Genomic DNA, 25,621 nt, shown 5'->3' on the forward strand with positions numbered 1-25,621 from the left:
ACAACAGCAAACCCTACTGGCCAGGCACCGAGCACATTCGGAGTAGATAAAAAGCAGGGCTGATCTCTGTTCTCCGGGATCGGTAGCCTGCCCACCTCTGCTCTGGATTGATCAGCATAAAAGCGATTATGTCCGTACTGTGTGGGGGTTCATTACAGTGAAGAGAAAAAAATATAATTGGACATTCCAAACTGGAGGAAAATAAATAAAAATAGGTTACTCTAAATTTAAAAAAAAAACAAAAGTTAGATTAAATGATATTAGATAAACGTTTCAACTAGAAGCCTTTCTCGATGTCTTTAATGAAGATTTAAATGTATCACTATTAAGTGTTTAATAGTTATGGATAAGGTGAGATATAGAAAAGTCATTAAACTGCCAATAATTACTAACTGATCCCAGGGTATTCATGTAAGTTACCACAACGTAATTTAAGTATTAATGCTGACATTTGATTTAACATTTTCCCAAACACAACCTGACTATACTGGAAAGATCACTAAACTCAGTTCAAAGAGTGCATGTACTGGTTAAAATATTTGTATGCGTGTATCGGATTGTAGCCAAATCAATTTGAAACGTCTATATGAGACTAGGAGTGTATGATACAAGTTTGAAGATTTGGGCAAAATGAAGCCAGTTATCATGTTCACCATGTAGAGTGTGACAGGCAGAGACGGGTGGACGGACATGATTAGACAAAACTGTGAAAGAGAAATGCTGACGTGACATTGCCAGTACAGGCATGTTTCAGTCAAAAAGCAAAAATTGTCCTTACTGCAGAAGCATATGTACAATAGTAAAAAAAAAAAAAAAATGTTCTCTTGATACCAGTATTTCCCCCCAGGGCCATGCATCTGAAAAAGCTTTATGAAAACTGTTGCAGTCGTGTCCTCCTACTCCAAGATTGGTATTCATTTTAAACAACATGACATTGAATTAAAACTATGTGTTTTTTTTTTTTGTTTTTTTTTTTAAATCACATGGTTGCAGAATACAATTGTGCATTTTCTGTGTTGATTTCTGGTTGTTTTGAATCCCTTAGGAACAATTGCTAGAGGTAACATTGAAATTACCTTATAACTATTCTTTTTTTTTAACTCTGTGGTTGAGGTAGTACATCAGAGGTAATTTGTGTTGGCCTTGCCCAGTCCTCCCAGGTCCTGAGGCTGAAATGTGTTTACTTTGCATGAGCAGAGTGATGTATTATCGTTTTAATGTTCAAACTGCATGAAAAAGCAGTGCAATGTATCAGAGTAAGGGAGCACCTTGCATACAATGATGGTAAACTTTGTTTTTGTTAAACTATCAGATCTATAAATATTCCCTTTAAGCCCATGAAACAAGAGGCAACCTTCAGGCTCCTTTTCTGTCAACATTTTAAAAAAATTACTACTGACGAGCTAAAGTAACAACAACAAAAACTGTTATGATTTCATGACAGTATAAACAAGTAGCTGTCAGAAAAAAGTTCCTCATATTTCATGGACTTCATGCTGAGGGCGTGTAGGCTGTAAAAAACTGAACCAGATGCAGCAGTATGGTTGAACGGGGAAACAAGGATGATATTCAGTTTGACCTAAATTTCTAACAAGATGAGATATATCCATTAGGTTTTAATTTCACAGTTCAGTAATGAGCTTGTTCTAAACAAGTGCTTTTCAAACCTTGTCCAAATTTGTTTCAACCAAAAATCAAATATTTGTTTTAAACATGTATAGTTTTCCAGGACACACAGACAGCCACTGGGAATGTGAACACTGTGAAGCCGCAATGATTGCTCTAGTCTAGAGCTTATGTTTATCAGCAAACTTCAGTACAAATTATATTAAAAAAAACAAATTTAGAATGTTGGTAAATACTCAGATAACCTAAAACAAGAAGCACATTAAAATAAATGACTTCTGGAACTTTACATGTTTTTGAAATGCACAAACTGTCTGAAGTTCATAACCTAAAGCCCCTTTCACACTGGCATTCCTACCTGGGTCCGGACAATCCCATGTAGTGTGAAACCATGTACCTGGGTCAGTTATGTTTCGGGTCATATTGAACTGGAGAAATTTCAAACAAATTGAAACAGCCTTGAGTTGATCAAATATTTTTTCTTTGCATAGCTTTTACTCTTTTATGTTAAATATTAGAAATTAACGTAAACTCACATTATAATAAACACAAAGATTAATTTAATGTGATCTCCTTTACTCCTTCAACTTCTCTCTCTCTCCATCCCCTCCTACCCACAAAGCTGGCTGTCAACTGGACCTCACCTTCTCCAGGGCCTGCTGCCCCTCCACCCTCTCTGTCACCCCTCTGGACCTCTCTGATCACTATTTCATCTCTTTTTCTCTGTCTCTCCCCTCTCTCCCTACTCCACCTACCCCCACTGTCACCTCCTGCCATAACCTCCGCTCTCCCCCTCTGTCCTTGCCTCCACCGCTCTCTCTCACCTCCCTCCTATCGACTCCCAACTCTCTGTAGACTCTGCTACCGCAACCCTCTTCTTCTCCCTCATATCTTCCTCTCCTTCCCCCCTCTGACCCCACCATCCCCTCCCGTCTCTCTACCTGTCTGTCTGCTATTTCATCCTGGATGCACTCGCATCACCTCAAACTCAACCTCTCTAAATCTGACCTCCTTTTCTACCCCCCCCCCCCCCCCACCTCCTGATGTCTTGACCAGACTGCACCCAGCTACCTCCAGACCCTCTTTTCTCCCTATACCCCCACCCAACCTCTCCGCTCTGCCTGCACTAGAAGACTGGCTGCACCTCCTCTACGCTCTCCTGCCTCCAGAGCCCGCTCCTTCTCCACCCTCGCCTCGCAGTGGTGGAACGACCTTCTTATGGATGTCAGGACTGCCCAGTCCCTGACCACCTGACGTCTCCTCAGGACACACCTCTTCAGACAACACCTGTAAAACTCAACTCTTCCCATCTGGACAATATAGCACTCTGCCTTTAATGCACTTTAACTGCACTTATCTGCTCCCTATTTTACTGTTTTTAATCCTGCACTTAACCCAATCTGTAGTATCTTGTATTTCACTTGCACTCGTATCTAAACCTCATGTAACTATCAACACTGTTATCTGCTCTTGAACTGCCCCGATATCAAATCGTACTGTGTTTTGTATTTGCTGTTATTAGTACTGAAGTCATTGTATTTTGTATCTTGCTCTCAATTGTACTGTAATTCTTGATATGTATTTTTTGTACACAACTGTAAGTCGCCCTGGGTAAGGGTGTCTGCTAATAAATAAATAAATAAATAAATAAATAAATTATTAATAATAATAATAATAATAATAATAATAATAATAATAATAATAATAATAATAATAACATTATATGACCATTTTATTATGCAGAAACCAAAATTGTATTGTATCTCCTTAATATTTGGAGAAAGTAATGAATGAAGCTTGAGCATAGTGCAAAATTTCAAGTATTTAAAAATAACAACATCTTTTCATGAAGTACTATTTATAACCATGGCATATTCACTTTCAATAACAGTTCTTTATAAGCGTCCCAAAAAATGTGGATATATCCAAAAATAGGACATAAAGTGTGGTAGATACTCATGACAAAACAAAACATAATTTCTGTCCAAGATGAATGATATGTATTCTCAGGTTCCTTTTAAATGCAGGACAAAATTGTGAGATAACATTGCATATGGCGCACAGAAGGTAGACATATGATGTTTGCACAGATACTTTCTGCATTTTACATTAGTAATGTTTGTCTTATTATCATTGATTGAAAGGCAAAAGTTGCACTGGCTTTCTCTGCTTGAACATTCTGGATATGAGCAATTGCTGCAGGTGCTCTAGGCGTTCCTGAACCTCTTTGAAAGAGGTGTCACTAGTGCCTTGCCCAACATCTCCAGAAAAATTATATGTTGATACAGTTTGCCAGCATTCCACATTGGAATCAGTCCAAAGGACAAAAGTATTGTATGACAACATATCAACTATATTGTAGAAGATGACCTGTGACCTGCGGGCAGTCTGTTTACAGGTGTAGGTTGCTGTTGCTAGGGATGGGCATTTCCGTATATATTAATAATCGAATACGCATAATTTGCTAAAGGATTACACTATTATACAGTGCGATTACATAACTCATGTGATAAACTTACTTTCAAATAACCCTGTACATAACATCAACGTGCAACTGGCTAAAAATAAAACTTCCAGAATGACTGACACATTGGATAGCCAATCTAAGACATAAAACTATAAAACTATAATTCCACTATCATGTGACTTTTTACACTCACATCACATGTAACCCCTGCATTTTTTTTTTTTTTAATCCACAGGGCTCTTTGTAATTATTTTTACTTTCGTAGTTGTGCTACGTATCACTGTCTATATCAAAGAGGGTATCCCCAAAATAATACAAAATTGAAAACAGTCTGGTTTCAGGTAATATTCATATCTTCTCAATAAAGAAGTACAAACATCTTCTAACAGAGCAACATTTCAGTAACAGCAGGCAACAATCTGAGACTGGGTGGGCAACTTTGGCAGGCCATGCATTTATTATAATGGGCTACATAATGCATAACTGAGAAATATTTGCTACAACAAATGCAGCATGTCAGCATACAATTAACCACATATTAACAGTGTAACACTATAAATGCCCCTTATAGCAAGTAACCTTTTAATTAAAAATATATACATATACATTTTAAACAAATCTTGTTTCAGTGTGCAGGAGTAAGGGGGTTAAGAAATGATCATACAAAAAAAATAGATTTCTTAATGTTTGGTTTTTTTCTCATTTTGGTATCGTTAGACTATATTTCATTGGCACTGCCACAGCTTGGAGATTCAAGGCATTGGGGCTTATCTACATCTTCTTTAACAAACAGATCACGCTCCCACAGCATACATGCTACCCAAACAAGCGCACAACCCCGCCCAGCCACCGGTCTTCCACATTGAAAAAGGCACTTTAGATTTGGGGCATGCTTATCATAGCAAAAAAAATGTAAATTTGCCGTCCTAGGCAACTGCCTAATTTACCTATCTCTACCTCTGGGCCTGGTAATACACTAGGGTGCAGCAACAGGCTTAGCATAATGGTTAACAGTTAATGGGTCTGTTCAGGCCATTTATATTTGTTGCAATGCAAGATAGATTATACAATTAGTAATTTCCTAAACAATTAACCATTCTCTTATCGATTATTTGAATAATCGATTACACATGCCCATCCCTATTGTCAACTCCCCATCTGGAGGAATTGTAATCCAGTACAATCTCTAGCCTCTTTTCATCCCTGTTACACACTGTTGCCTGCTTGTGCATTGTGCTCATTACACTAACATTATGTTTTTTTTGGACCGTATGAAACAAGTGATGTGCTTTCTGGAAAAGGATATTTTGAAGAGTGCACAGTTCGGCTCTGCATTTTTATAATCTCATTTGGAAGGTCTGGCTTGTTTTTTTCTCAGTGTTTTCACACGTGACATTATGACCTTGGAGTCCTCGAGTCATTTTCATCACTACTTGCATCCCCTGATTTCTTTCAGGTGCTTCTCCAGGCAGTTTCCCTGTGTACACTTGCATATTTTATGCATAGCTGAATTTAAAATCACAGGTTGCCCATATTTTTCTGCCGTACTTGAAGGGGAGAAGACGTTCATCGATTGGCTCTGGTATCACGATTAGCCCTACCAGTTTCTGTATTCCACTAACTAGAAGTGCTTCTCCTTTGGATTTGTCACTCCAGTTAACAACAGTAGCCTGATGTATGCACACATATCAACATGATCAAGTTCTTTCCATTTTGCACCAAGAACACATCTGCTCCAAGTTGCTACATTTTCAATTGCTGGTGATATGAAAAGATCAAATACTGATGCTATATCATGAATGTGAGTAACAGCATATCTAGTAGGTCCTGGAACCTTTTTGATGACATTGGAATTTTACAGCCTGCCTTGATTCACATGTAGAGATCCTGCCCATGTTATAAAAGACCAAGTGAAAACATTGTATTTTCTTCAGACATACAAAGCAGCATAGATAAATACCTTGGGTCTTATTGACCCAAGGCATTATGTTTGTCATGTTTGAAATGAGAAAAACAAAGGAATGTGAACCAGGAACAGAGAGTAAAGTTAGTAATTGGTTTGCCAAACCTAAAACAGATAAAGACCTAAATATCATTGCTAGCAATCTGTTTTCTAGAAGTACTAAGGCAAACTGTAAGTGGGCTGTAAGCTCGTTTGAACAGTGGTTAAAGCCAGGAAAGAAATGCAAAAGCTGAGTTTAAATCTAACGTCCCTGTAATTGATGGAGATTTACTAAGTGATGATGAAATTGCTGTTGTTGCTGAACCTGTCCAGAAGACATGTGAAATACAAATTAGAAGTGGGGTTTTTATGTGGAAATTAATTTTATGGTAGAATAAGGGGTAAAAATGGTAGAAGGGATATACATAGGACCTCGAATAGTACGCAGTCTTTACCCTGGAATGTAAGGTAGGCATTAAACATTGTGGGTGGGAAAAAAGAAATGTAGTTCTTGCAGTTTAAATGAAGAATTAAAAACTACAGCTCCTCGCATGCCATAGCTATCCAACAGCACTGATGTACTTGCAATCAGTTAAGCTAATACACCTGTTCATAATTTAAGACATGGTATAAAAGTAAGTACGTTTATTTATTGATATAGCGCCTTTTATATAACAGTATCTCAAAGCACTTTACAAGTCAATAAAAACAAAAAATTACAATAAAATGAACATGAAAAAGTTATAGTAAAATAAATCAAAACATCAAAAAAACATAAATATTAGCAGAGAAATAAAAAGAGAAAAACACGCTTAACATTTTGTATAAAATGCTAGTCTAAAAAAGTGAGTTTTAATCTTGATTTAAAAATATTCAGTGACTGCATCTCTAATGTCAGATGGTAGTTTATTCCACAATCTGGGAGCATTGTAACTGAAAGCTCTGTCTCCTTTCCTTTTTGTCTTAATCTTTGGAAGGGACAGAAACCAGAATCAGCCGACCTTAAAGCACATCTAGGTGCATATAGGGACAACAGCTCTTTAGATAATCAGGTGCCAGGCCATGAAGTGAAGTCAAAAGTAGGATCTTATAATCAACTTTATATCTCACTGGAAGCCAGTGTAGAGAAGCAAGCATGGGAGCTATGTGGTCACACTTCTTTTTTATACTAAGCACCCGCGCCGCTGCATTTTGAACAAGCTGTAACCGTGAAAAGGCATGGTCTGGTAAACCAGCAAAAAAAGAGCATTGCAGTAACAGAATCTAGATGAGACAAAAGCATGAATTAGCTTCTCAGAATCCAGCAATGAAAGACAAGACCTAATCTTAGCAATATTTTGTAGATGATAAAAGGACACTTTGGTGACATTACGGATATGAGCCTCAAAACATAAATCAGAAACAAATATGAATCCCATATCCTGGCCTCTGATTTGGGGTTTGCATTTAAATTATTCAACTTTGTTTTTAGAGAATTGGCAAATTTCAGTTGTTGTTGAGAACCCAAAATCAAAACTTTATCTGAATTTAACTGCAAAAACGTTTGAGACATCCAGATTTTTACATCATTCAGACACTCAATTAAATCAGAGACCGCAGAGGTGTCCCCAGGTTTCACAGAAATATAAAGCTGTGTGTCATCAGCATAGGTGTGAAAATGTACACTACATTTACGAAATATCTCCCCCAGCAGTAGCATGTATAAAGAAAATAATATGGGACCAAGACTGGAATCCTGGGGAACACCACAGGTAGTTGTAGCTAATCCTGATGCTGAATCTCCCAAGAAAACACAATTCTGTCTATTAGTAAGATATGATTTAAACCAGTTTAGTACAGTTCAAGCAACCCTACAAAGTTTTTAAGGTGATCAATTAAAATGGTATGATCAACAGTATCAAAAGCTGCACTTAGGTCTAATAAATCCAGAATGGAAATCTACCCAATCTGCATTTACCAATAAGTAATTTACAACTCTAACCAGTGTAGTCTCTGTACTATGAGCAGATCGAAAACCCGACTGGAACTTTTCAAGAACTTTATTGTTATCAAGAAACATATTAAGTTGACTGGCTGCTACCTTCTCCAAAATCTTAGCTATAAAAGGTAAATTGGAGATTGTAGGTTCTAAATTAGATTTTTTGAGTAATGGCTTAACCATGGCAGTTTTAAAAGCAGTTGATACTGTTCCAGTTGACAAAGATCAGTTAATAATTTCTAAAACAAAGTCACATAGATCACTAAAAATGCCTTTGAAGGTTTTTGTTGGAATTCGATCTAAAAAACAAGTGGAAGAGTTCACCTGCATCACTAACTTATTCAGCTCTTGTATTATAATAAGGGAAAGTCATTGATCTAATCAGCACATTAAGATCAGAACCACCCTGAAAAACATGACCCCTTATATTAGTAATTTTACTTTCAAAATAATTAAGCAATGCCACAGTTAGCTGGTGTAGCTTCGATATGAGGGGGTGCAATCGAGGACGGGTCTCACAGTTAGCTGGTGTAGCTTCGATATGAGGAGGTGCAATCGAGGAGGGGTCTCACAGTTAGCTGGTGTAGCTTCGATATGAGGGGGTGCAATCGAGGAGGGGTCTCACAGTTAGATGGTGTAGCTTCGATATGAGGAGGTGCAATCGAGGAGGGGTCTCACAGTCAGCTGGAGTAGTTTCGATATGAGGAGGTGCAATCGAGGACGGGTCTCACAGTTAGCTGGTGTAGCTTCGATATGAGGGGGTGCAATCGAGGACGGGTCTCACAGTTAGCTGGTGTAGCTTCGATATGAGGAGGTGCAATCGAGGAGGGGTCTCACAGTTAGATGGTGTAGCTTCGATATGAGGGGGTGCAATCGAGGACGGGTCTCACAGTTAGCTGGTGTAGCTTCGATATGAGGGGGTGCAATCGAGGAGGGGTCTCACAGTTAGATGGTGTAGCTTCGATATGAGGAGGTGCAATCGAGGAGGGGTCTCACAGTTAGATGGTGTAGCTTCGATATGAGGGGGTGCAATCGAGGACGGGTCTCACAGTTAGCTGGTGTAGCTTCGATATGAGGGGGTGCAATCGAGGAGGGGTCTCACAGTTAGATGGTGTAGCTTCGATATGAGGGGGTGCAATCGAGGACGGGTCTCACAGTTAGATGGTGTAGCTTCGATATGAGGGGGTGCAATCGAGGAGGGGTCTCACAGTTAGCTGGTGTAGCTTCGATATGAGGGGGTGCAATCGAGGACGGGTCTCACAGTTAGCTGGTGTAGCTTCGATATGAGGAGGTGCAATCGAGGAGGGGTCTCACAGTTAGATGGTGTAGCTTCGATATGAGGGGGTGCAATCGAGGACGGGTCTCACAGTTAGATGGTGTAGCTTCGATATGAGGAGGTGCAATCGAGGAGGGGTCTCACAGTTAGATGGTGTAGCTTCGATATGAGGAGGTGCAATCGAGGAGGGGTCTCACAGTTAGATGGTGTAGCTTCGATATGAGGGGGTGCAATCGAGGAGGGGTCTCACAGTTAGCTGGTGTAGCTTCGATATGAGGGGGTGCAATCGAGGACGGGTCTCACAGTTAGCTGGTGTAGCTTCGATATGAGGGGGTGCAATCGAGGAGGGGTCTCACAGTTAGCTGGTGTAGCTTCGATATGAGGGGGTGCAATCGAGGACGGGTCTCACAGTTAGCTGGTGTAGCTTCGATATGAGGAGGTGCAATCGAGGAGGGGTCTCACAGTTAGATGGTGTAGCTTCGATATGAGGGGGTGCAATCGAGGACGGGTCTCACAGTCAGCTGGAGTAGTTTCGATATGAGGGGGTGCAATCGAGGACGGGTCTCACAGTTAGCTGGTGTGGCTTCGATATGAGGGGCTGCAATCGAGGAGGGGTTGAATCATTTATCAATAGTGGAAAAGAGGGCCCTGGGATTATCTCTGTTTGCATTAATATATTTTTAAAAATGAGAGCGTCGGGCTTCTCTCAAAACGTTATTGTACTCCAGCCTATACTGTTTCCAGCTATCATAATGAATATACAATTTTGTAGTCCTTCATCTACGTTCTAGACTTTCCCTTTTCTTTTGGCATATGTCAGCTGGTTACCCAAGATGAGGTTTGTTTAGAGAAACTTTATGAGTTCTAACTGGGGCCACTGTATCAAAAGCATTTGATAAAATACAATTATAATCAACTAACCTATCAAGTGAAAGAGACAGAACAGCAGTGAGCGGTGATGGCCTCAGTAAATCAGAGAACCTGGATGCAGTTGATGAATTTATTTTGTGAGTTTTAGTGTAATGCACTGCACTCTTAGGGGTAGGTGTACTAAGATGGGCCAGTCGCAGCGCAAACATACCGCAATTTGCATTTTTGTTGAGACACTTAACAAAGTGAAAATGTAGTCGTGTGTACTAACAGAAAATATGTTAATGAAGACAGCCGCAATATACTAATTTAAATATCTGTTGCGTCTTCTTAGCAAGATCTCTAGCATTATACATTGCGAGAGTCATGGGACATTGTTCAAATAATTAACAGGAGTTGAGTTGTGGTTTGCTGCAGCAGAGGGTGCCGAAGGATAACGTCTATGCATGCAAGGGTGCAAAAATCTAAATAACATTGTTTTTATTAATGTAAACATCATCTGTACAATGCATTCTGTTCCGTCTTCATTTTACCTATTTTAATACTGTTAAACAGTTGGGCAGCAGTGTGGAGTAGTGGTTAAGGCTCTGGACTCTTGACCGGAGAGTAGTGGGTTCAATCCCAGGTGGGGGACACTGCTGCTGTACCCTTGAGCAAGGTACTTTACCTAAATTGCTTCAGTAAAAACCCAACTCTATAAATGGGTAATTGTATGTAAAAAATAATGTGATATCTTGTAACAAATGTAAGTCGCCCTGGATACGGGCGTCTGCTAAGAAATAAATAATAAAATAATTACAGTCAACACTCACATATCCAACCCTATAAAATTTTGATTTTGACAGTAACGAGTGTGACACATACCTGATTATTTCATTTTGACTGCTCCAACCCTTGGCCGTTTTTTCAATGAATACAAAAAAGATACAATGTCAAAAATACATAGCTGAAAGGACTGTGTTTTAAAATAAGTAGGCTTCCATTTAGATGTACTGTAGTTGGTTTTGTTGGTACAGTACTATATTTTCAACAGAAGAATTATTTTAATTCAGAACGATATGATTCTAAAAATATCAGTTGCTAAAAGAGATGACTGTAGTTACGTGGACTATAATACATTGTATACTTTTAAATCATTAATGACCCAACAGCAAAATTAAATCAAAATGTTACCCATGCACAGAACTGCGTAAAATGTAAAAGGCAATGCAATTTAGCAAAAGATTAAAAAAACAACACCAGTTTCCAGAATTAAAACAGTATCCAAAGTCAGTATTTAAAATTGCAGAATGTCACAGTTCACTTGCAAATGAAAATGCACAAAAGAAACTAAAGATCACAGATTAAAAAAAAATGCATCACAGTATCTAATACTGTTTAATGATTAACTTTTACATTACCATAGCTTGTCTTGTTTGCTTTGTTTTTGCTGCATTTTCGTCATGTGAAATTGGAGGAAGCTCTGTGTAATTGCACAATAAAGATTTGGCACGGGAGAAAAAACAAAACAAAACAAAATAAAATTAAAAAAAACATGGGCTGTGATGGATAAACAACTACATTGTAACACTGAAGAGATGGGCTTTGTATCACAAAACTGGCGATGGAGTCAGAAATCACGTGTGACGGGTAAGTGCATTAATTTGTTACATATATATAATGGTGATTGATTTTATTCTTAATACAAGGCCGTAAAATTCTTCTTCTTCTTCTTCTTCTTCTTCTTCTTCTTAGTAGTAGTCGTAGTCATAGTATTATTATTATTATTATTATTATTATTATTATTATTATTGTTATTATTATAACTTGGCAGCCTAGACAATTAACACAAAATAGGTCATGGTGCCGCATTGACAAGTTATGATACTTACAGGAGGACAGTCAATTCTCATTAATACGAATTTCAAGGGACTAGCAACACATTTTGCATTTTACCACTAATTCCTATTATCATGCCTATAAGCCAAATGTATACTGTCCTTTTTTATTTAAGTTAGTCAGTGGTTCAGTGCTAAATTGTGCACACTTACAAACCACCTGCACATTAATAGAATAGGTGTGTTTCCTATTCCTATAAAGATGGAGAGGTTAGCGGCACATGTGCAGTCTATTGCTCCCTGGTTTTAGGGAAAAATAGGCATTTCGTTGTTCGCCTCAGTAATGCACTGAGCACAACTGGCAATGCACGAGAGGACTGGGAAATGCCTGCAACAATTACGACTGTTTAAAACGTGCTTTCAAAAGCTCTTAAAAAATTTATGCAATTGTAAGTGTCGCAATTGTCTGCAGCTTTCGTACATCTCATTATAATATTTGAGAACCCTCATTTGCACTCTCTCAACCCCCTTTTTGCGAATTTATGCAGGAACGCGGATAACTACATATTGTTGTTGAACACCCATAACTACATACTGAGGTTGAACTGCAAAGAAAAACTGAAGCCGCAAAGCATTCCATAAAAAGTCGCAAATAACATTGTGTCTGTTTAGCACACTTCACCCAAGACTTCCGACTGTTGCGACAGGCACAACACTTTAGTAAACCTACCCCTATGTCTGTACAAGCAACTTAATCTAAAAAAGAATAGCCAAAATAATCAGATATAGTAGGATGACAATTTTTGAACAACTGAGCCATGAGAAATTACTACATCTAAAGTATGGTCACGATTGAGAGTAGGCCCTGTAACATGCTGAGTGTAATCAAGACAATCTAAGAGCCTTTGAAATTCCAAAGATTTAGGATCAGATTCAACGTCAACATGTATATTAAAATCTCCAAGTAAAAGGACCCTACTGTTTTTACAGAAAGCGATGACAAATTCTGTCAGAAAAGATGAATTAAATGTAGGCGGATGGTATATGATTACAATAAGAAGAGGTAATTGCATATTCAACATTGGTGTCAACGATTCAAATGAAGAATAATATTCATTATTTTCTTGTTTAATATTGTGATTTGTGTGACAAATAGTGGCAAGTCCGCCCCTCCCCATAGAGCGTGCCTTCTGCAAAAAAGTATAATTTGGAGGAGAAGCCTCTATCAGGGAAACACTATCATCAGCACTGAGCCGTGTTTCAGTTAAACATACAATGTCAAGGTTGTGATCTGTAATAAAATCATTAATTAAAAAATATGTATTTGATAGAGATCTAACATTTGATAATGCTAAACATAGATTAGCATTTGCAGCTGGCACTGTTGGAGCAGGTTCAATATTTTGGAGATTATTAAGGGAAGCCCCTAAAGATTTGCATACAGGCATAGAACAGGAGCCATTTGATAGTGTAACTTCTATTTTTTAGGCAAATCAGTCTCAACTGTATTTGTTCTCCCTCCCCCTCCACCTCTAGTTTAAATTATTCAATATTTTCTGCCAATCTACTTGCCCCCAGTTTATTTAGGTGCAGCCCATCTTTTAAATAATACCCAGAGGTAGAACAGGTTTCAAAAACAATAGCTGTCTGCGTGAAGGTTATTATTATTATTTATTTCTTAGCAGACGCCCTTATCCAGGGCGACTTACAATTGTTACAAGATATCACATTATTTTTACATACAATTACATTATTTTTTACACATTATTTTTACATACAATTACCCATTTATACAGTTGGGTTTTTACTGGAGCAATCTAGGTAAAGTATCTTGCTCAAGGGTACAGCAGCAGTGTCCCCCACCTGGGATTGAACCCACGACCCTCTGGTCAAGAGTCCAGAGCCCTAACCCCTACTCCACACTGCTGCCCTGTTTAGGTTAGGACCAGTAGCAGTTTTAGGCACAGGCAGCTCATGCAATTGCATGGGGCCTGAGGCAGCAGGAGGGGCCCTGTTGTCATGGCTCAGTTACTATAAAAAACAACGTATATTCACCTCAAGTCTGCACCAGAATTAATTACTTAGTAGACATTTTAATGTTCTTTGTATCTGTACGCCACAAGCCATAAACGGTATATGCAGGTATGCATACCAGTAAGAAAAAAACTGACTGGCAAAGATCTAGGGGAAAACAAATAATAAATTATACTGCTGCAAAATACCCAGCCTAGACCCTGCCTTGTTTCGAACAGAAAAACTATAGTGTCTCTGCATAGCGCAAGTATGCTTCACCTCAGGTCATGGTCTCCGGAAGCACTTCCCCTGTAGGTTACTGTACCCGCCAATTTTTTTTCATTACTTTATGTGTGCTGCAAATTGTACCAGTCAAATCCTACTAATCCGTTTCATGTTGAATTTCGTCTGTTTTATTTTTGTATAGTAATGACGTCAAAATGAAAAGAGCAATCTAGGCCAGCCAAAGCAATCTAAGACTGAGTGACGATTCCAACAGTTTGGACAACACAAAAACATCTGACTAAACTAGAAAAAGAAGTCGGTACCAAGCCCAAAACTGAATCAGCAAACTTCTCATCAGCCAGGCCCGTTTCATGAAAGCGATTTGCACTGAATTGCAGTCGTAGGCACCTCGCAGATTAACATTTGGGTTTCATAAAACTTTCACAAGGCTGCAGGGTCGCCGATTTTGATTGAAATTTGCGACAGCCAGACAGCAACTGCAAGTAGCAATTTTCATCGCAAGTCCTGCTTTAGGACATACCCTGCTGCTCATACAACTAGCTGCCCGTCGATATGGCAGAAAAATCATAAGGGAACGAATATTTAGGGACCCGTCAAATCCCGTTGATGCATATATCATAATTAATATCAAAGTACTGATTGCCAAGAAGGGAGATAACTAATCATTTTAGATTTAAACAGAATGGATCTGTTTAATGGGTGTTATTAATCAGTTTTAACCTAACTTAAAGATATCTGACACAAAAACAAACACATTTTTTTTAAAACCATTAAAAAAGCCTTTTAATGAGTAAAAATCAGTTCATTATTAACCCAGAAGTCCATGTTGGATTTACTGTGCACACTGAACTAAACAAAATACAATAGTAAACAAAATACAAAAATATTGTATTAAAATAGCATCACAATTCAAATAAAAACATGTACATGTGCTGCATTTTGTTATCTGTGCAATTTATTAGATCAAGACATTTGCCATTGATGGCTCTTAAATACCAATTTTGTTCTCTGCTGTGAATGAGCACCTGTACGTATGCAGGAAAGGTTTTAAATCTGTTTATATTCAAGCCGTCTCATATGCATAAATGCCTGTTTTAGATGCTGTCATTCGATACCCTGGCAGTACAAACGGCAGTTTCATTTGGCAATTGTAATATTGCTGATCACTTTGCCAGTGGAGATATTGGTGATGAGATATTGGGAGACAGTGGGAAAGATAATGGTAATAATGCATTTTATTAACAAGTTGTGTAATGTATAACTATTTATCTATATTAATTATTGCTTACTTAGAAGGATAACAAAAGACGTGCTTACTTACGTTGTGTCAAAGTCAGCAGGAAAAGCTTTGCTATCCTGTTTTTCTTTTTTTGCTTATTCCAATCCTTTCTCAGTACCAATTACCAGACAATTTTTTCCTCCTCCTTTTAGGTCTTTTTCATCTCCCTTCTTCTGTTCCCTTCTTTTCGTCTCCTTCTGCTCACTACATCTATCCATTTCATTGTTCTCTGCTCCATCCCAACAGCGTTTATTACATCTGTGATCATCTAACACTTTTGTCTTTGTGACTAAACATCCTGACAACTTGCCGAATAGAACGCATTTGTGTTGACCATTTCAGTAAGTGTATCAATGTAATATTTCGAAAAATGGTCTTTCCTTGGCATACCTGACATTGTAGGTAATTACGTTATCAATTACAGAGTTACTGATTTTCCTCAACACAGATCACAAAAGAGTGGTCGCAAGCGACAGCACTTGCGATGTGTTTTATGAAACGCATGCAGCGATGACTTCTGCGTCCTCGCAAGCGCATCGCAATCACAGAACTTTTATGAAACGAGCCTTCTGGACAAGAGCAAAGAAACTCCCCCGCAAGTATTAATTCTGTTGATTACTCTGACTGTTGAAGTACACAATAATATCTGGAATACAAAGAAAAATATAAATAGCTGTTTTCGAAAGGTTCTGTCGTGATGTAAATAAATTAGATACTGTCTATTCAAGGTGTTACATGAGCCCCCCCAGTGGATAGCGTGTAGTATAATCCCATTTGGAAGCACACCAAAACCTCAACAAGAGTCACTAAAAAAAAAAAAGATTAAATATTTAATTTATATAGACCTTTTATGATGTGTAATCTAAAAGCAATTGACAGTAAAACAAGGTTTATGTTTTAGTTGTATAATATTAAAACACTTACAAGTCCTTTAAAAAAAAGCTTCATAATAACATATTGTAGATGGCATTTAAAAACAGGGCATAATCCATAGCTCTAGCTGAATGTGGTCAAAACAAGAATGGTTAATTTCGAACTGTCTCTGTGGGTGTGGTTTTTAGTTTATTGTGATTGCTGTAGTAAAATGCAATATATTTAATAATGTCGTTGTTGCCCTGTTTGAATGGCATGGTATCATAGCGTAGTATTACTGGTAAGAATAGGAATAGGGGCCCCGGAATTAAGCTTTGCATGGAGAGTCACTGTTGGACGAACACTGCCAATGGTTAGGACCTGTGTATAGACCTGTTCTAAGTGTTACGTCTGAAATGTGTAATACTAGAATTAACTAATTGTTGAAATTAACTAATTGTTGAATGTTCTGATTGTGGTTTTGTTGATGAATCAATGGTTTTCTGTGGATTCCTAACACAAACTGTGGATTTGTTAATCAGCAGTATATCTGCCCCGTACTGCCCTTCTCTTCAAAGCCACACAGCCACTTTTAGTTAGATGATTTGTAGAATTAATCAATCAAAAGATCAAAGGGTGACATCACAGAAATGTTTAAAGCCTGGAAATGAAGTGGTTTGCACAATTACACTGCACATACTGTGGGAAACGTTGATAAAGTAAGAAGAAAGACAATTGCTACGGTTCAAGCAGGAGATACAAGCGATGAGCTTTCTGTTCAGTTTTCATAAAACAGTAACACAAAAATGCACAAACTACAGGAGCCCTTTTAATTGCTTGTAGAATCAGACTTCCCCATCACCCTTGTTCGGAACACCAGACTTCATTTTGTCAATATCTGCAATTTTTATTATGTTTTTTCAGAATGATACAATATTTTAAATTTACTATTTTCTACTTGGAACCAAGTCAACTTGAATATTTTGACAAAAAATTACAAAGTTTGACACCTGTTAAGCATAAAAGCAGAGTTTGATACTGTAAATTGCCTAGCAGTTGTAACATTTGTATGTATCAAAAAAAGGGCTTAAAGATAACTGTTCTTACTCATTACAGTTAAACCCTTTTGAAAACAATGTTTAAGCCCTAAATGATTTGCTAGTTATCTTACAACCTAGGGAACTCTGCACATTATAGTGTCTTTGTCGGTCCAATAAAACTTTCGTTCTGCTGAACAAAACAATTGCTACTGTGAGAAATCAAAATAAAGAAATTATTCTCCAGTGTGTCTGGGGATGGCTGTATCATCTGCCTCTACAGTGTCCCACAGTAGCTGATTCCTGGTATGCATGCCGCTCTGCTTAAAATAACAATGTGAAGCCCATACTGCAGTAATCTTGTTTTGCTTGTAAAACTATTTCCCCAAAGCTGTAGCCCAGAAAAGAGTACAATATGATGTAGTAATGTATGGAAAGCCATAAAAAGTACCTTTCACAAGCCATATTTACAAACCCTATATACCAAAAAAAAAAAAATCTTCATAGTAATGAACTTCAAATGTCAGTACTGCCTCAATCAATCAGCAAATACACATAGCAATTTTGCTGCACAGCTTCAGTTTGCATGTTATTAAGCTTCTTATACTCCCGGCGACTCAATTGTCAATTGCGAATCTACTGCCTGTGGTAGCTAGAGAAATGACGGGACAGAAACACGCGAATTGCCAGAAACACGTGACTGCGTTTTCAATAAAAAGTTCCCGTGATTTGCAATGTGTGTTTGTGACTGGTGAATAAGCAACTGGATTTTGGATTTTGGATTCTGGATTTCTATAGGCGCCATCTTAGTCCCCCTCAACCTAACCTACCAATTTACCTACATATCTGTTAAACTAATTTTTGGAAGGTAAACCTACATAATAAATACAATATTTCGTATTTGTAGAGAATTGGGATGCTTATATTGCTAAAACAAGGCGATCAATCAGGAATGCAATATTATCGTTTCTTTAGAAATATATATAGTATGTGCATGCAGGCCTGTTGTTCCATCTGCAGCAGAGTAAAAAAAAATCTGTTTCTGTGTTTTTTAGCTTCACAACAATATTGTTTGTGGTCAATAAAGCAAATAATAATTGGTAATCATTGTTATAATAATAATAAATAATAATTGTTGTTTTTGTTTTTATTGTAAGTAGTTCAAAGTAACATTACAGTTCAAATGTAAGGTCGTAGTTAATGTGTACCCCATAAGTTGTCATTAAAGTATGTACACTACTTATTGGATGACTTTTTACTTACCCAAAATAATTTTTTATTCACATAGTCTAAATTGGAGAGTAAATTACTCAATGACTCAAAATCTTATCTAGAGCTAACCATGACATATATCAACAGTATGTATAAAATAGTGTAATTAGCAATTAAATGTTTCATCACAATTTGATAAGCTATTCTCCAGATATATTCAAAAATCACAGTGTTACATAAAGACGTATGTATGAACAGATAACCAGACACCTCCATATAGATCCAGAATGTAATACTCCCAATAACTTAAACTAATATACTGGTAATACCATGTTTTATGACAATTGGATAAGTGATTTTCCAGATATACACACAAAATGTAAGTGTGATTTACAGATGGATGGATGTCCGCAGGGATTTCATAACCCAAGTTCATCAGAACACAATGAGGATAATTCCTGCACTCTGATTGGCTGAGACACATAATGGTGAACTGTTGTGAACTGCTGTATATAAATCATCCCACAATCCCTCTTGTCATCCTCAAATCTGAGATAATGTCATATTTATTGCTTAACCCTTTCTATACTGCATTTTTTCATAAAGGTTACTCACAGTTTAACCTTTTTTCAATGATATATTATAATATTATCACAAAAGAATGACCAATGTACATTGCAATCCTTTTACATTATTTACAGTGTGTCCTACCTGCTATCTACTGTATACATATTCAAAGAATTAGTGCTACTACCTGACCCAGCAAAGTAGCACGGTTAACCAGTTATTTTTCGAATGGACAGGAGTTCATGCATGTGCACCCACACAACACACGCACACGCACACACACACACACACACACACACACACACACACACACACAGGGCAAATTCAATTCATTGTTTCTTGCTAATACTGCCTGTAACTTCATTCAAAATAGAGCCCATATTAATGACTAACGTGAAGTATATTGATAAATGGTGGAAGAATCTGAGCAAAAGATTTTGTTTTTAAGCTAATAAAACAACTACTCTTCTGGGTAAATAAATGATTGCATAATTTAAGAAATAAACACATATCCCTTTTAGTAAATGAACCACTGCGTTTTCTTTCTTTTTTTTGAACATTACATAAACGTTTTAAGGTACCACCCCTCCCTCTTACTATCCAGTTCTGTACATATAGGCTTATATTAGGTTTTCTGTAAGCGGAATAAAGCAGGTTTAAATTATAAAAACAAACATGTAGGATGTAGTTTCTAATGTACTAACCAAAGCTAAACATAGACATACCAACTTTTTAACTCTAACCATAAACCACATCTATTTTAGCATCAAGTCTGGGGTCTAAACGCAAGGAGAATGTATGGTTCAGTAATTATTTTAAATGCGAAAATGAAACATTTTACAGAGGAAGAATCGGCAGCTTTTAATACAATTATTCAAGGGCAATTAAGGCGCGAGAGTGTCAATCAAAGACGGCACGTTAGTTGACCCATATTTTATTGCCACTTTTCCAGATGTGGCTTTAAATTATAACGTCCTGGCAGCATGTAACTACAAAGTGATATAATTACAAAATATTAATTCCTACTTACAGTCACTGACAGGTGACCCTCTCAACATGTGGAAGCAATGTACTAAATGTGACATGATCCCTCTACTTATTAAACTGCAGGAGCGACTTTAACTCAGACCTCTCTACGCATTACGTTATTTCAGTGCATTTATTAGTGTTGCATAGCAATGTCTCATTGTCATTTAAGCAGTTTAATCGGAAAAATACACTTGGCTAAATAGCATCCAAATGACTGCATGAAACAGCCAGATTCAAACATTGTGAGGATTTTTGTGCCCAGCTCTCGCAATGCTTGTATCCTATGTTGAACATAATGCTAAATTAACCTTAATATGCAGTTTAGCGTGTTTCCAAATCATAAAGCTGAAGCAAGCGAACTTCTACAAATTCTCTCTCTCTCTCTCTCTCTCTCTCTCTCTCTCTCTCTCTCTCTCTCTCTCTAATCATCTAATCAATTATATTAACAACAGCAATAACATAAAAAGGGATTGTAACAAATGCCTCTGAAGAGCAATTTGTAACTATAAAGTGTAATTACCAAATTACCAGTTGGTTATGAAATTCAACTTGTACCACTCAATTACGCATTGCTAACGCTTAGAAACAGGTTAATCAAAAAGTTCAAAAACGAAACACACGTGTTTTTAAAATCTTTAACTTCCTTGCAGATATAATACATGCGGTACATATATTAACATGTATATCACATTTAAAACCGAATACTTGCTCCTTTTAAATTTGACGCTCAGCATTACCCCACAAATAGTGACCTGCCACTTAGTTTCATTCATTTGACAACGGTACATAAGAGATGCTGCCGTTTGTCCTGCGATATGATTTATATGTAGCCTTCTTTGATTTAACACTTAAAATCTGAATTAAAGAGCATTGCATCACCCCCCTCATCATAATGCACCGCTGAAAATAATGTTAAGAAGAATCACTTACAGGTAACTACCGCTTGTGAGGATGAGGAATATCTGTGGATAATACACTGACAGCAGTATACTGCGGGACGAGAAGATGATCATGATGGCATGGAGCAACTATTGCAGTTTCCGAGTGAGTAATAAATAGCAGTCCCCTTATTCCTCTCGCTTTAGTCCCCTCGTTATTTTGGGGGAGAAGAAAAAAAATAAATAAAAAAAAAAGTCCCCAGGTTTTTAACAGAATTGTCTGCAGTGCTGCTGGATGGATCGGTGTTGGTGCTATGCTGCTCCACTCTCCCAGTGCAGTGTGTGTTCTGCTGGCCCTGGGATTTGGTCTGTCATGTCTCAGTGGTTGAAGTTGTTACAGATTGTGGTTCCCTTTCTGGAATCATGACGGTTTAAAAGATTTGGATGGCAGCAAAGTGCCTTTTCTCTACTCTCATGAGAATCGGGGCTGCCATTGGGCAGGCATGCACTCCAATCCGCCCACTGCTGTTTTTTAGGAAACATGACAATAGGGAGGACACCGATCTGCTCCCTCCCGAGCATGACAACCTTTCATTAAAAAAAAAAAAAAAAAAAAGCTAGTTCCCCCGTGCGTAATGACATTATTTCAATAGTCCTATTCGTTTTACTGTTCTTTCAAAAGTTTTATTTCCAACATATTTAATCACATATTCTTGTGTCCAACAAGACATGTTTTCAAATGATATGACTGTAGAATAGGCCTACGCGGTATTCCATGACAGCAACAAACATGAAAGTCGTATATTGGATACAAAATTGAACCGTTTGAAGTTGTGTGTGTGTGTGTTTATATATATATATATATATATATATATATATATATATATATGTGTGTGTGTGTGTGTGTGTGTGTGTGTGTGTGTGTGTGTGTGTGTGTGTGTGTGTGTGTGTGTGTGTGTGTGTGTGTGTGTTACGGTAAAGTCCGAATCTGGAAAATCTTAAGTTTTAATGGTAGGCTAATTGTCATATGTAAGTAAAACTACCAGTTGCATTTTTTTTCCTAATGAATAGCGTCATACTGTTCTATGGACCTATACATATGCGACTCTGACATAGTTGATCCCAGATGATAAATCATCTGAAACAGATTTGACGTGACAGGTGATCTATGGATAAAGCAACAAATGCGTTGAATGCAATGGTGTGTGTCTGCATGGGAAATACAAAGCGCAGAACAGTGCAACTGTGATGTCAGTGGCTGTATTATCTGTAATGTCTCCCATTTTTCGTTTTTTTCTGGAATAATTAACTACTGTCTAAATGGTAAAAAAGCAACCAATAAAACCAGCTTTGCAAATTAAAGACAATGGACGCATGAATGCAACAGCCTTAAACTTTTAATCTTGCACATCCAAATAAGTATGCAATCAGCCAATGAATAAAACACACACACACACACACACACACACACACACACACACACACACACACACACAGTGTCCCCAAGGATCTTTTCAATACTGAGATTTAAAAAAACAGCCCTTTATTGACTAATCCTAAAGAAATGTGAATTGCTTACTGCTTTATTCGACATAAAATAAAGCTAGAGGTTTATTCAAAGTTTTGAAGTCAGCACATGTCGCACTGCAACTTCTTAGGGAAAGTTTGTAATGCAATCATTTTGCCCGTTTTAGCGTTCGGTTTTAATTTTGAATAACTGCAACATTTTGATTTCAATAAGAATACATTGGAATATGCCTCTTTTTAGTATTTTCTGTATTGATTTGGAACCATTGCTCCTAGTAATTTAAAGGTATTAATTTCCTTTAACCAAACATGCATGATAGGCTGTAGGCAACATTTTAAATTTCTGTCCCAATAATTCGTTGTGCAGATAGATGTACACACGAGCTATCGAAGTATATAATGTACAAAAAGGAAAATAAGTTATAAGTACTGCATTACTGTAATTTGCAGTATAGTATATAATATTTAACACAATGTAAGTATTAGTGTTACTTCAGTATTTTAAATGTATTGAGTCTGAAAGACTACTGCACTATTATTTTATAGCGGATAAAAAGGACATTGCAAGCAAAATAATTGCTACTGTACATTCGACATGTCGAACTGTCGATGTTAGCTACATCAGGTTTATAATATATAATAATATATTTATTGTACAATAAAATACCACCAACCACTAATTGAAAATGAACTCAGACAAATCCCCAAGAGGTTAAACGGAGTGGCTCTGATCAACTGACAAAAACAGCATGTTTATACTTTGAATAACTAGCATTTTACAGAACAGTGAATTGCATATCAACACATTTCCCTGACACACAAAAAAACTCACCCAAGACATTTTTGGTGCAAAGAAAAAGCCCCCCAGCAAGTCGGGGTGTACAAAGACAGGTGAGAACTCGGCTGTGGCTCTGGAATGTGGAATTTCAACTCGGCTCACTGTTACTAATAAGGGCCAACAGGTAAGTAAAGAATTTGGCAGTAAACGTATGTGCCAGTTATTAGTGTGATCCAAATCACTGTCTTCAAACAGCTACAGCAAACAATGATCGCCCAAATACAGTCTCTTTGAGTGCTTGCGATTTAGCGCTGCGTATTTCAACAAAATATTTGTTTAATCTTCCGATACCGGTCTTTTTCATATCCTTTCCATCAACAAGGTAGACATACCAATTGTCAAGTTAATTTCAACACGTCGCTAAGATGGATAGCATATCACATTCTCTAAACTAGGCCTCAGAACAAGTTTGAATTCTTTGTAAGGGCATTGCATATCATGAACCACGTACCGTGTTCTTTAATTCTAAGTGTCATTGTTATTCAAGTTTGCTAGGTTATTTTTATTTATATGAATATAAAAGTATTTCATGTAATGGCTATATGTATTAAGTAAATATTTCAGAAACAAATATGCTAATCATGTATATTACATTTGTTTTGGAAGAATGCAAAACACTTTTTTTTTTTTAATTGCAAGTTGGTTAACCATATACTCACGAGTTTGTCTGTTTATGGTAAATTTAAATATAGGTACTCACCCTAGTTTAACGTATATGATTCCAAAACACAAAAACACATATAAAATCCACCTTCGAAAGTTTCTGTGCATGATCATCAGAAGATAATTGAAAGCCATTAAACGGCAAGGTGGCCAGCAATATGCATATCACTATCAACACCTTTCACCCTTTCCTGAGGTAAAGCCTGCTGCAGTTCTGTAAAACCTTAGCAATCAAAATGTCAGATCCTTTTGAATCCATTATCTTTTACAGATCCTCTTCACTCACAAAAGCACTGCAGTATTCCCAACGTGGGTACAACAAAATGAAAGGCAAGAACGCGAGGAGTCAGATGAGATCACTTTCAGGTATTTTTTTGTTTCTTATGTTAATGCAGAAACGAATGTTTTTACTTGTTCTCACGTTCCCCAGGTAACAATTTCCTTATCTCCACACAACCAGGCTTCTCAGCACGGAACATTGAAGGAGTACACTGACATTCCCACTAAGCTCACTCTGTTTTGACGACATTTTAAGTACTTTACATGTAGTTCCAGGTGCAGGTAGAACAACAAAAAAAAGGTAACATCCACGCCTCTGTCTGTCGAATCAGGGTAGGGAATTGGAAGCTGCGGGTCAGGCAGCGTGGGTCATACCTCACAGTTAAACACGTGTGACTGCTGTTTGTGAAAATTCACAGCCAAACAACCGAACAAGTATGAAAAAATATCCGATAGGTAACCATAAAAAAAATAGCAGTTGCTAGGTTTTTGTTTTCAATGCAAGATGATTTAAAATTAGCTGCCTCTTAAAAATTCTGTTTAGAGTGGGGGGGGTGGGGGGGGGGGGGGGGGGTGTACATGTGCATTGCAAGTAATGATTTAAAATAATGCTAATTTCTCACATATTAAAACATTGTAGTGTAATATAGGGTTATCATGAAGTCTCAGCTTATGCTATAAATAAATCAATAAATAAAATTCGCCATGCTATTAGGTCTGCTTGTACAGGCTGTAACTCCTGTAGAAAAAAATGTATGGAGTGGATTCAAAGCATATAGTGTGGTGAAAAATATGTAAGAGTCAAACAAACAAACCAAAAAAATAAATATAAATAAATTCACATTGTTAGCGCACACATTATTATTATTATTATTATTATTATTATTATTATTATTATTATTATTATTATTATTATTATTATTATTATTAGTAGTAGTAGTAATTTGCGTTTTTGTTTGTTTGTGATAAGATTTATGCTACAAGACAGATTTTAAGAGTCTTGTTTAAGCCGACTGTATTATACGTTATTTTAATAACTGCAAGCTCTATAAGCAAAATAGGAATACAAAAACACAAAAACAAGTGCAATATTATTTTATTGTAGGCATGTATGGTATTATGCTTCAATATAGTACGGAAAGCATAATATTATTTGCAATGTGACAACAATATAATAATAATAATAATAATAATAATAATAATAATAATAATAATAATAATAATA

General features: G+C 37.1%; 1 protein-coding gene across 2 annotated transcripts in view; it reads right to left on the minus strand.

Moving 5' to 3' along the window:
- The window catches only part of wnt7bb (wingless-type MMTV integration site family, member 7Bb), a 67,775-nt gene extending 43,052 nt beyond the window's left edge, over window positions 1-24,723 (minus strand). The window contains exon 1 of one of the 2 annotated variants that reach the window (XM_034033362.2): window positions 24,155-24,723. In XM_034033362.2, coding sequence (XP_033889253.1) covers window positions 24,155-24,252 — 98 coding nt within the window. In that variant the 5' untranslated portion in view covers window positions 24,253-24,723. Of the gene's footprint in view, window positions 1-21,141; window positions 21,503-24,154 lie in introns of those variants that run through there. The other variant, XM_034033363.2, reaches the window with a different exon arrangement.
- Between the last annotated feature and the right edge of the window lie 898 nt (window positions 24,724-25,621).

This window comes from Acipenser ruthenus, chromosome 14, assembly GCF_902713425.1.
Source record: "Acipenser ruthenus chromosome 14, fAciRut3.2 maternal haplotype, whole genome shotgun sequence".
NCBI classification, from domain to species: Eukaryota; Metazoa; Chordata; class Actinopteri; order Acipenseriformes; family Acipenseridae; genus Acipenser; species Acipenser ruthenus.